The 13,072-nt window shown below is 44.2% G+C and overlaps 1 protein-coding gene across 1 annotated transcript; it reads left to right on the top strand.

Annotated features, from left to right (window-relative positions):
* The first annotated feature begins 6,402 nt into the window (after positions 1-6,402).
* Positions 6,403-12,944, top strand: LOC130107085 (glycerol-3-phosphate dehydrogenase [NAD(+)], cytoplasmic). The gene is made up of 8 exons (XM_056273490.1): positions 6,403-6,545; positions 8,357-8,534; positions 9,886-10,026; positions 10,279-10,417; positions 10,954-11,066; positions 11,175-11,411; positions 11,588-11,694; positions 11,842-12,944. The coding sequence occupies exons 1-8, from the start codon at positions 6,502-6,504 to the stop codon at positions 11,936-11,938; spliced, it is 1,056 nt and encodes a 351-aa protein (XP_056129465.1). The 5' UTR covers positions 6,403-6,501; the 3' UTR covers positions 11,939-12,944.
* The last annotated feature ends 128 nt before the right edge of the window (positions 12,945-13,072 follow it).

Raw genomic sequence — 13,072 nt, 5'->3', positions numbered from 1 at the left:
GTCAGTCTTGTTTGCTCATGTACAGAACTTTGTCTCCTATTTTATTTGATACAGCACCGCACTTTGGTGGAAGATGATTGTTTTTAAATGTACTCTTTCTTTCAGTCAGTTTGACTTGATGCAATTACAAAAACATTTCCAGATATTCACATCATTTTCAATTTGGCCTCTAATTAAAACTGCTTTCCATCTTCTGATCTGTGCTCCCTTTTACTAATTTCTTTTTGTCATTTCTTATGACATGCATGTCTTTGTCATGTTTCACTTTTGTTATCTTATTATATATATATATATATATATATATATATATATATATATATATATATATATATATATATATATATATATATATATCTACTACTACTTTCGGCTGCTCCTGTTAGGGGTCGCCACAGCGGATCATCCGTTTCCATTTCTTCCTGTCTTCTACGTCTTCCTCTGTCACACCAGCCACCTGCATGTCTTCCCTCACCACATCCATAAACCTCCTCTTTGGCCTTCCTCTTCTCCTCTTCCCTGGCAGCTCCATATTCAGCATCCTTCTCCCAATATACTCAGCATCTCTCCTCCACACATGTCCAAGCCATCTCAATCTTGCCTCTCTTGCTTTGTCTCCAAACTGTCCAACCTGAGCGGTCCCTCTAATATAATCGTTCCTAATCCTGTCCTTCTTCGTTACTCCCAGTGACAATCTTAGCATCTTCAACTCTGCCACCTCCAGCTCCGCCTCCTGTCTTTTCGTCAGTGCCACTGTCTCCAAACCATATAACATAGCTGGTCTCACAACCATCTTGTAAACTGTCCCTTTAACTCTTGCTGGTACCCTTCTGTCGCAAATCACTCCTGACACACTTCTCCACCCACTCCACCCTGCCTGCACTCTCTTTTTCACCTCTGTACTGCCCTCCCCGTTACTTTGGACAGTTGACCCCAAGTATTTAGACTCAAATGCCTTTGTCACCTCCACTCCTTGCATCCTGACCATTCCACTGTCCTCTCTCTCATTCACGCATAAGTATTCTGTCTTGCTCCTACTGACTTTCATTCCTCTTCTCTCCAGTGCATACCTCCACCTCTCCAGGCTCTCCTCAACCTGCACCCTACTCTCGCTACAGATCACAATGTCATCCGCGAACATCATCGTCCATGGAGACTCCTGCCTGATCTTGTCCGTCAACCTGTCCATCACCATTGCAAACAAGAAAGGGTTCAGAGCCGATCCTTGATGTAATCCGACCTCCACCTTGAACCCATCTGTCATTCCAACCGCACACCTCACCACTGTCACACTTCCCTCATACGTATCCTGCACCATTCCTACATACTTCTCTGCAACTCCTGACTTCCTCATACAATACCACACCTCCTCTCTCGGAACTCTGTCATAAGCTTTCTCTAAATCTACAAAGACACAATGCAACTCTTTCTGGCCTTCTCTATACTTCTCAATCAACATTCTCAAAGCAAACATCGCATCTGTGGTGCTCTTTCGTGGCATGAAACCATACTGCTGCTCGCTGATCATCACCTCTCCTCTTAACCTAGCTTCTATTACTCTTTCCCAAATCTTCGTGCTGTGGCTGATCAACTTTATACCTCTGTAGTTGTTACAGTTCTGCACATCGCCCTTGTTCTTGAAAATCGGTACCAGTATGCTTCTTCTCCACTACTTAGGCATCCTCTCACTTTTCAGGATTGTGTTAAACAATCTAGTTAAAAACTCCACTGCCATCTCTCCTAAACATCTCCATGCCTCCACAGGTATGTCATCAGGACCAACTGCCTTTCCAGTCTTCATCCTCTTCATAGCTGCCCTAACTTCCCCCTTGTTAATCCACTGAACTTCCTGATTCACTATCCCTACATCATCCAACCTTCTCTCTCTCTCATTTTGTTCATTCATCAGCCCCTCAAAGTACTCCTTCCACCTTCTTAGCACACTCTCCTCGCTTGTCAGCACATTTCCATCTCTATCTTTGATCGCCCTAACTTGCTGCACATCCTTTGCAGCTTGGTCCCTCTGTCTAGCCAATCGGTACAAGTCCTTTTCTCCTTCCTTAGTGTCTAACCTGTCATACAACTCACCATACGCCTTTTCCTTTGCCTTTGCCACCTCTCTCTTTGCTTTACGCTGCATCCCCTTGTACTCCTGTCTACATTCTTCATCTCTCTTACTATCCCACTTCTTCTTTGCCAACCTTTTCCTCTGTATAATTTGCTGTACTTCCTCATTCCACCACCAAGTCTCCTTGTCTTCTTTCCTCTGTCCTGATGACACACCAAGTACCTTCCTAGCTGTCTCTCCCTCACTATTTCTGCAGTGGTTGTCCAGCCATCTGGCAACTCTTCACTACCACCCAGTGCCTGTCTTAACTCCTGCCTGAACTCCACACAACAGTCTTCCTTCTTCAACTTCCACCATTTGATCTTCGGCTGTGTCTTCACTCGCTTCCTCTTCTTGGTCTCCAAAGTCATCCTACAGACCACCATCCGATGCTGCCTAGCTACGTTCTCCCCTGTCACCACCTTGCAGTCTCCAATCCCTTTTAGATCGCGCCTTCTACATAAGATATAGTCCACCTGTGTGCACTTTCCTCCACTCTTGTATGTCACCCTGTGTTCCTCCCTCTTCTTGAAATATGTATTCACCACAGCCATTTCCATCCTTTTCGCAAAATCGACCCCCATCTGTCCCTTCCACATTTCTCTTCTTGACTCCATACCTTCCCATCACCTCCTCATCACCTCTGTTCCCTTCACCAACATGTCCATTGAAGTCCGCTCCAATCACCACTCTCTCCTCCTTCGGTACCCTCTCCACCACGTCGTCCAACTCACTCCAGAATTCTTCTTTTTCCTCCATCTCACACCCAACTTGCGGGGCATATGCGCTGATAACATTCAGCAATAAACCTTCAATTTCCAGCTTCATACTCATCACTCTGTCTGACACTCTCTTCACCTCCAGCATGCTCTTGACATACTCTTCCTTCAGAATTACCCCTACCCCATTTCTCCTCCCATTCACACCATGGTAGAAGAGTTTGAACCCACCTCCAATACTCCTGGCCTTACTCCCCTTCCACCTGGTCTCTTGCATACACAGTATGCCTACCTTTCTTCTTTCCATCATGTCAGCCAGCTCTCTCCCTTTACCAGTCATAGTGCCAACATTCAAAGTTCCAACTCTCCCCTCCACATGCCTACCCTTCCTCCTCTCTAGCTGCCTCTGGACATGCTTTCCCCCTCTCCTTCGCCCAACAGTAGCATAGTTCCCACCGACACCCTGCTGGTTAACAGTACCGGTGGCGGTCGTTGGTAACCCGGGCCTCGACCGATCCGGTATGTAAGTCTTATTTATGATCCGCATATTTGATTTGGCAAAGATTTTACGCCGCATACCCTTCCTGACGCAACCCTCCCCATTTGTCCGGGCTTGGGACCGGCACTAAGGATGCACTGGCTTGTACATCCTCAGTGGCTGGGTTTATATATATATATATATATATATATATATATATATATATATATATATATATATATACACTCACTGGCCACTTTATTAGGTACACCTTGCTAGTACCGGGTTGGACCCCCTTTTGCCTTCAGAACTGCCTTAATCCTTCGTGGCATAGATTCAACAAGGTACTGGAAACATTCCTCAGAGAGTTTGGTCCATATTGACATGATAGCATCACGCAGTTGCTGCAGATTTGTCGGCTGCACAGCCATGATGCGAATCTCCTGGTCCACCACATCCCAAAGGTGCTCTATTGGATTGAGATCTGGTGACTGTGGAGGCCATTTGAGTACAGTGAACTCATTGTCATGTTCAAGAAACCAGTCTGAGAGGATTCGAGCTTTATGACATGGCGCGTTATCCTGCTGGAAGGAGCCATCAGAAGATGGGAACACTGTGGTCATAAAGGGATGGACATGGTCAGCAACAATACTCAGGTAGGCTGTGGCGTTGACACGATGCTCAATTGGTACTAAGGGGCCCAAAGTGTGCCAAGAAAATATCCCCCACACCATTACACCACCACCACCAGCAGCCTGAACCGTTGATACAAGGCAGGATGGATCCATGCTTTCATGTTGTTGACGCCAAATTCTGACCCTACCATCCGAATGTCGCAGCAGAAATCGAGACTCATCGGACCAGGCAACGTTTTTCCAATCTTCTATTGTCCAATTTTGGTGAGCCTGTGCGAATTGTAGCCTCAGTTTCCTGTTCTTAGCTGACAGGAGTGGCACCCGGTGTGGTCTTCTGCTGCTGTAGCCCATCTTCCTCAAGGTTCGACGTGTTGTGCGTTCAGAGATGCTCTTCTGCATACCTCGGTTGTAATGAGTGGTTATTTGAGTTACTGTTGCCTTTCTATCAGCTCGAACCAGTCTGGCCATTCTCCTCTGACCTCTGGCATCAACAAGGCATTTTCGCCCACAGAACTGCCGCTCACTGGATATTTTCTCTTTTTTGGACCATTCTCTGTAAACCCTAGAGATGGTTGTGCGTGAAAATCCCAGTAGATCAGCAGTTTCTGAAATACTCAGACCAGCCCGTCTGGCACCAACAACCATGCCACGTTCAAAGTCACTTAAATCACCTTTCTTCCCCATTCTGATGCTCGGTTTGAACTGCAGCAGATCGTCTTGACCATGTCTACATGCCTAAATGCATTGAGTTGCTGCCATGTGATTGGCTGATTAGAAATTTGCGTTAACGAGCAGTTGGACAGGTGTGCCTAATAAAGTGGCCGGTGAGTGTATATATATATAACTTTATTAAAAGAAACACTCAACGGTAGGGAAAGTGCTCAACAAATAAGGAGCAAAATAACCCAGTGAGTCAAGTAAATTATTTATGAGACAGTACAAGCCTGTTTCACGCCATAAGCAATCATAAGAATTTACTTGACTCACTGTGTGTATATATATATAAATAAAATCCAGTGGCGGCACGGTGGCACAGTGGTTGGCGCAGTTGCCTCACGGCAAGAAGGTCCTGGGTTCGAGCCCCGGGGTAGTCCAACCTTAGTGGGTCATCCTGGGTCGTCCTCTGTGTGGAGTTTGCATGTTCTCCCCGTGTCTGCGTGGGTTTCCTCCAGGGGCTCCGGTTTCCTCCCACAGTCCAAAGACATGTAAGTCAGGTGAATTGGCCGAACTAAAAATTGTCCCTTGGAATGAATGTGTGTGTGTGGTGTGGTGTGGTGTGGTGTGGGGTGGGGTGGGGGGGCTGTGATGGCCTGGTGGCCTGTCCAGGGTGTCTCCCTGCCTGCCTGCCGCCCAGTCACTGTTGGCATAGGCTCCAGCATCCCCGCAAACCTGAGAGCAGGAAAGCGGTTAAGATAATGGATAGTATATACTGCAGCGAATTCGGGGGACAACGCAACCACAGGAACTGCCGCGGCCGGGAAAGCGAACCTGTATCTCCCGCACCGCAGGAGACATCGCTAACCGCTAGACTAAAGGGTCAGACCCGCCAGCCAGCGGCCAGCGTGTCTTCTTATCCACGAACGTTACACTACGTATATCAATATAGATGTAGTAAAAAACGTTCAATACATCGCAGTACAAGCTTGTTTCATGCGTCACGCATTCATCAGCTGCTAATGTGACATTTGCAGCTGATGAGTGTATATATATATATATATATATATATATATATATATATATATATATATATATATATATATACACACACACACACACACACACACACACACACACACACACATCTTAACTGTAATTTTAACTCTGTTGTTGATTCTAAAGCACTTTTAAACTCACCTTGTATTGTTTTTTCTGCTGTCATTGTTTTTATGTGCCTTCTCCTTTCTAATGTAAAGCATTTTGAGCTGCATTTCATGTTTGAAGGGTGCTATAGAAATAGCATTTACGTCCTGGGTACGACGTTAAACTGCAACCGGCACTCCCACCTCAACCCTTGGGTTGTTGTGAGGAGGGTGTGTGGACACCCAGCAGGATTAAAAACAAAACCTGTCAAAGGGCGGATGAGTTCCTCTGTGAACCAATGGCAATCTATACCTGGAGAGGAGATGGGGACTACCAGGTACTTCCCCTACTGAAACACAACGATGACTCAACCTGGTGAGGCATTAGCTATGCTCCTTCGACCTCCATAGGTTACGGAACTGATGATGATGATGGTGATAGAAATAAAAAACATTTATTTATTATTGTTATTGTCACCAGCAGAAAAGGCAATGAATACTCAAGAGTTCACATGGAAACTTGTCCGAGTTACTTCCAGCCCACTGACCTCCGCAGTCAACCCAGGGAACGGCAACCAGGGCTCGGGCAGAACCAGGGGGCGGTTCCGGGTCTCCCCTCAGACGGGCCAATCAGATAACAGGCCCGCTCCGCCCCACCACAGTGCGGGTAGTTTCTTTCAGGGTAGTATCATCGTAGGCGGTGTACCGTAGTGGTGAGATCTCACAACGTGTGTGTGTGTGTGTCTGATTTTAATACCTCCTCACCATGGCAGCGCCCAAAAAAGTCTGCATTATTGGCTCTGGAAACTGGTGAGTGGGTTGTTATTTAATAATGTAACATACGTTACCTTGAACGAGACTGGCCTCTAAAGCTGGCTCAGCCGGTCGAGCTTGCCAAGCCAATTCATCCATCGCTAGCCGAAAGTACCACTGTTTAGCGGAAAGGCTAACGTTAATAAGCCCCGTTTTCAATGGGAGTTAGGGGTTGGCATGCTAAGCTACATAAGGTCTTGTCAGCGGTGCGCTATGCTAGCGAGGTTTTGGTCAAAAGTGTGCGCCTGGCTCGTTGACTTGTCGTCTAAAATGTCGAATCACCGTAACTCGGTTGGGTCTGTTTTTGCGTCCCTGCCCCTTTCTTCTTCTCCCTCTGCCTCTCCAAACAGCCGCAAAGCAACATGCAGCGTATGGATGAGTAACACTAAATTGTGCCCCGCATCAATGTACTTGGTAGATGACGGCCAGTGACCAGCGTTGTTTAACTGTTGATTCACTCAATCCAGTCTATCAAACTTGTTTTACAATGCGATGAGCTATACATGAAATGAAAGTGCATAGATTAAAAGAAGAAAATGAACCTAATAAATAAAGAGTAAAGAATGTAAACCTTACGATAGCGTGTGGATGTAAAACGACATGATTCGACACAAAATTGAAAATCGAAACAGATAGAATCCTTAACTGAACAACGCCAGATTAAGAGCTAATAAATAAGTAGAAGGTGTAACCCAGTGTGAAAGGCGATTAAAAAGGTGTTTTGAGTAAATAGTTAAAAGTTGCTGTAGAAGTGGCTGTCCTCAGTTTCTGTGGGAGACTATTCCACGGTGTAGGACCAAATGTACAGAGCTCTGCTTCGCCATGAGGCTGTTTGTGATGCTTGTGATTCAAGTTTATGCACACCTCTTAGGATGTCGGGTTTATGCAAACCTCCTCGGATCTTGAGTTTAGGTAGGCCTCCTCAGATCTCGAGTTTATTTAGGCCTCCTGCCATCTCGAGTTTATGGAAACCTCCTCGGATCTTAAGTTGAGGTAGACTTCTTCAGATCTCAAATTTATTTAGACCTCCGTAGAGCTCGAATTTATGCGGACTTTTTCAGATCCTCAGATTTAGATACACACCTTCTGATCTTGAGTTTATGTGTAGATCAATTCAGATCTACACATGGTTCTATGTCCACATTCCAGAGATCACGTCTATCTCGTCCGAAATCAGGAATGTGGGCAGCATTGGTCTGCAGGTCACAAGGCTACTTTAAGGGGAACTCGTTTTTTGTTTTGTTTTTTTTGCTGCTTACAGCCAAAGCTGAATGTCCAAAAAGGCTTGCAGTTGTTGATGATAGACCTCCCATTACTTAAAATTTCTGACCTTATGGGCTTCAAGACAAGTGATGCTGGTTACTAGTGATTACTAGTATTCTAGGAGCACATATACGAAAAAAGGACTTGAAGTTTGTTGGAAGTCTGTTACGGCCTTTACATGTTGTGCAAACAACAGGTGGTTGTAATCAATTATAGTATTTACGACAGTGATCAGTGTGAATGTGAAATGTTTACACAGGAGTTAAAATGATTAACTCAGTATGAAGAAGGCTATGTGATTTAAAGAGCTGTTTGTTAACCACAGAGATGTAACAAGTGCAGGTTCTGGATTTAGTCAATTTAAATCTTATTTGTGTTGATCAATACACTTATTACCTGCAACTCACTGCTAACAATAATCATTTGATTGCTCCATTCAAACCAGTCTAAGACTTGAAACAGTCATTCAGTGTAATGTGAATTGAATTTGTAATGCATCATATCCTCATATTTTGGTACAACATGTGACTTGTTTCACAATGCAGGGGCTCTGCCATTGCCAAGATAGTGGGTGCCAATGCTGCTGAGAATTCAAAGTTTGACAGCACTGTAAAGATGTGGGTGTTTGAGGAGACTGTGAATGGGCGTAAACTGACAGAAATAATCAACACTGATCATGAAAATGTGAAGTACCTTCCTGGGCATAAGCTGCCATCCAACGTGGTGAGAAACTCTTATATTTCAAGTATTGCATTTAGCCTACTCCGGTGAATCGGGTCAGCTGCCTGCTGCTTTGCCATATGTTAAGCTCCAGATGCATATTCGTAGATTTAAAAACCTCCAGGACTTTGTGCTGGAGGTTTGTACAGACTGCTGTTGGTGCTTTGTACAGACTATGCATTACTCTTATATCTGTGTTCACTGCCTAAAGCAGCCCTCTTTGTCATAACGTCTTCATGCATGCTCAATAATCCAGGTAAGAAAAGAAAGTTGAATCAGTTCATCTGGACACATTTATTGAGAGAGAAACGTATCATCACGCATTTAAGTGACCTCTTCAGTCTCAACTGACTGCCGGTATCCCCACCCTTATAAACAATACAGTGGCATAACGATCGGCTTCATATGCAAATTGCTGTGAGCATTAACTAGAGTGTCAATGGAAATGTGTACTATTTGGGGGGAGGGGGAGTCAAAGATGCCATCTATGTGAAGAGGGAATGACCACCCCTGAAGTGGGGGGGGGGGGTGCCTGAGAGTACACCTGTCGCCATCTTACAATGCTGTGATTGCAACCATTCCCAAATCCTCTGTGAATAGTACACATGGCCATTTTAACTCTAGTTAATGGTCACAGCAATATGCATAGGAAACTGATCGTTGATTTTCAGTCGTTATGCCACTGTATTGTTTATAAGGGTTGGGATACCTGCTGTCAGTTGAGACTGAAGAGGTCACTTAGATGAGTGATGAAATGCTTCTCTCTCTGAAGTTGCCCACTGGGGACCGGGGTTCACGTCCCGGTCTCGTCAGATCCGACTATGGCCGGACTCAATGAAGCAGCAATAATTGGCAACACTGTCTTCAGGAGGGGGGGCGAAGTCGGCTTGTGTTCGTCACATGAATGCGTCTCTGAGTGTGTCGGAAAAAGCAGTGGTTCGGCCTGGATTCGCCTTGTCATGGAAGTGGTGAGGCGTCTCCTTCGAGACTGCTGGCCAGAGAGATGCAGTTGGCGAATGCATGCAGTACGAGTGTGGGTGTTGGAACTAAAATAGGGATCGATTGGCCACTAAATTGGAAGAAAAAGGGAAAAATCAGAAATAAATTTAGAGGAAATGCTTCTCTCTCTCAATAAACGTTGTGTCCAGATGAACTGATTCAACTTTCAAAGAAAGTTTCAAGATTCAACTTTCTTTGATCTCTATCAATTTGTCTTCTTTGAGTATGTTGAAACTGAACTAATATTAGTCTTTTTACTGCATGCTGTTTTACAGCAGTGGTGTTGTTGCACAACCTTTACAACTTTTGTCAGTTGCGTTCAACCCCTGACTATCTTCTCCACACCCACACACAGATGGCTGTCCCAGACATGGTGGAGGCTTCCAGTGATGCAGACATTCTGGTTTTTGTGATCCCCCACCAGTTCATTGGAAGAGTGTGTGATACAATGAAGGACAAGATAAAGAGTGATGCACTGGGGATATCCTTAATCAAGGTCAGCTTAATGACCTTTCTCATTGTGACTGTGTCACCATCATGCTTTGTCAATCATTGACCTCATGTCTCCATTGTGTTGCTTGTTTGTCTGACCTTATTACAACCCATGTGCTGCTGATTTGTCTTGAGCCAGGTTTAAAAAGTCTTAACCCTTTCTGTCAGCCTGGAAGTTACTCTTTTTCCTCAAATGCCCCCAAATCTTACATGTGCTGGTGAAAATATTATGTATCTGTTTCGTCCTTTGCTCCAGGGTGTAGACGAGGGCCCTGACGGACTTAAACTCATCTCTGATGTGATCCAGGAGAAGCTGGGTATCACCATGAGTGTGTTAATGGGGGCCAATATTGCCAACGAGGTTGCAGACGAGAAATTTTGTGAGACCACTATCGGTCAGTCAGTGTCTTGTGACCTTTTGTTTTTCTACACACCAGTTACTAAATCACAGCCAAGGAGATTGTTGTGTAAATAGAGTAAAGTGTGCATTTTTGTCGAGGTTTGAGGTCAGGGTGTTGTATCTGATTTTAACTGTTAAGTCATCCATTTCCCTTGTTCCTCAAGGCTTTATTATGCACCGTCAGTATGTGGGTGAAAGTTGAAGCTCCTTGTTGTTGTTTTGTACATGATGGTGAGCTGGTTTAGTGTAACATTTCCATTCCTTCTGTCAAGAAGTTTGGCACATGAAAGCACGCTTTATGGGATTAGTCATCAAAATGTATTGTAAAACCAGGGAATGTGCTGTTGATGCGACTCGGTTTAACACTTTGCTCGATTGGATCAGCACTAGCAGCATAAGAGTATTCTATTAAAAATCCAGTTATAATAAGGATTAGTTTAGACATTACAATCATGATTTCTAATTGAATATTGTAGGTCTTTGTTTTGTAGAAGGAGCAGAGCGTTAACAGCTTCCTCTTTCACTTTCCAGGATGCAAGAATAAAAATCACGGGGCTCTCCTGAAGGAACTCATGCAGACCAATAATTTCCGGGTTACTGTAGTTGAGGAGTATGATGTAGTTGAAATCTGTGGTGCCCTGAAGGTAAGCAGCTCTGATGGGACAGTATATGTTTTTTTGTTGTTTTGTTTTTGTTTTTCATATTCTCTACCTATTCATGAGCTGTGATTTATTCGCTCTTCTACTATGTAGAATATTGTGGCAGTTGGGGCAGGTTTTTGTGACGGCCTGGGCTTTGGGGACAACACTAAAGCAGCCGTGATCAGGCTGGGCTTAATGGAGATGATTGCGTTTGCTCGCATTTTCTGCACGGCTGGGCCTGTCTCCTCAGCAACCTTCCTGGAGAGCTGCGGTGTGGCTGACCTGATCACAACATGCTACGGTGGCCGCAACCGCAAAGTCGCCGAAGCTTTTGCAAAGACTGGAAAGGTGAGAGTTAAGATTTTTTTTATTTTTATGTGTAGCTGACCTTAACCAAAACTTATAGGTTTCAGGATCCAGCAGTCAGAATGTATCTCAGCTTCATCAAAGCCGAGGATGTGTTTAGTTTTTAAATTGAAAGCAACAAACTTATTGTTTCTCCCCCGTATGTCCTCACTGCACAGTCCATTGAGGAGCTGGAGAAGGAAATGCTGAATGGACAAAAGCTGCAAGGACCAGCAACAGCGGCTGAAGTTTTTCTCATTCTGAAGCACAAAAACCTGATTGACAAGTAAGTAAATTCACAGGCATTGGACATGGCCCATAGAACTAAATGCAGACATGATGCTGATTTTCCAGGGATATTAATCAAAAAAGAATACAAATATTAAAGTCTCCTTTTTTTTCAAATTCTGAACAATGGCTTCTCCTCTCCCAGGTTCCCACTGTTCAATGCAGTGTACCAAATCTGCTATGAGGGCCACCCAGTCAAAGAGTTCATAAGCTGTTTGCAGAACCATCCAGAGCACATGTAATCAGAGTGACCAAGTGCCTTCTGAATGAAGAGGATTTATACCACTACACCAACTTTTTAACCTGTTATAAAATGGGAGATCACCAATCACTAAGCAGCTGTGATGTGGCAAACTGGTTCCAGCCAAATCTCACCTTTACTCTTTGGAAGTGTGTGTGTGTGTGTGTGTGTGTGTGTGTGTGTGTGTGTGTGTGTGTGTGTGTGTGTGTGTGTGTGTGTGTGTTCAACTGGAGTTCAACCACTTTTTTTCTGCCGTTCATTTTTGTCTCAACTTAAACTACCTGTTTTTATTTGATATTTACACCAAGTTTGCCTGCTGCAACTTCATGTGACAGTCACAGTTCATTTTGCCTGAGTTATTGTGTAAGTTGGATGAAATCAGAATGCGTGGTTTTATTTATCTAGTAATGATCATGTGAGGAGCAGCAGCACAATCAATCCATTGCAAATGCTGAAACTAAATCATGGGACACCACAATCTCTTCTAATTTAGCATAGAGCTGTGCCAGCTTAGCAGCTGGCTATCAATTTTGAACGTTTCAGCAGGCTGCGGTTGATCAAATAGCTTTGGCTGAAGATATGGATGTTGCTTTAAAGCCAAATCATGCATTTTCATTTTTTTTCCCCCAGGGCTAGTTTACTCGAGTAGAGACCCATTTGATCATATGATTCTTTTAAGTCCAACATATTGTAAGTTGCCGTCCAATGTCCACCACCAGGAGTTTGATTTTAATACCTCTTTTTTGACTGCATGCATTAGTGTGGGACTTTTGTATGCTCTTGTTTTAGTGTCTTATATAATTCATTCAAGTGGTACGTCCTGATTTGTACTGTATGTGAATGTACTGTAGGTCTGCATAGTAACCGTTTGGAGAAAAGTGCCTTAATGAGTGGTTGCTAAAAGCCCTGGCCGTTTCTCTGCTTGCTTTTAAAGTCTCGACCCTGCCTTTGGAAGTTCAGTTGTGACTAACGTGTAATGGAAATTGTCAATAAAATTTTGCCTTTGAAGTAAATTGATTCTAATGTTATGAAGTCATTACATGTGCTTATTTTATTTGGCATCGCAGCATCTGAACCGCTTATCCTGCTCTCAGGGTCGCGGGGATGCTGGAGCCTATTCCAGCAGTCATTGGAT

Source organism: Lampris incognitus, chromosome 2 (assembly GCF_029633865.1).
Source record: "Lampris incognitus isolate fLamInc1 chromosome 2, fLamInc1.hap2, whole genome shotgun sequence".
Lineage (NCBI taxonomy): Eukaryota > Metazoa > Chordata > Actinopteri > Lampriformes > Lampridae > Lampris > Lampris incognitus.
The sequence above is the reverse complement of the archived record's forward strand: the minus strand, read 5'-3'. Positions and strand labels throughout refer to the sequence as shown.

Excerpts from the sequence above, each read along its gene's own strand:
- LOC130107085 (XM_056273490.1), top strand. The coding sequence starts at position 6,502 with ATGGCAGCGCCCAAAAAAGTCTGCATTATTGGCTCTGGAAACTG. Across the intron at positions 10,027-10,278 it reads TGGGGATATCCTTAATCAAG|GGTGTAGACGAGGGCCCTGA; the intron begins GTCAGCTTAATG and ends CCTTTGCTCCAG. Across the intron at positions 11,067-11,174 it reads AAATCTGTGGTGCCCTGAAG|AATATTGTGGCAGTTGGGGC; the intron begins GTAAGCAGCTCT and ends TCTACTATGTAG.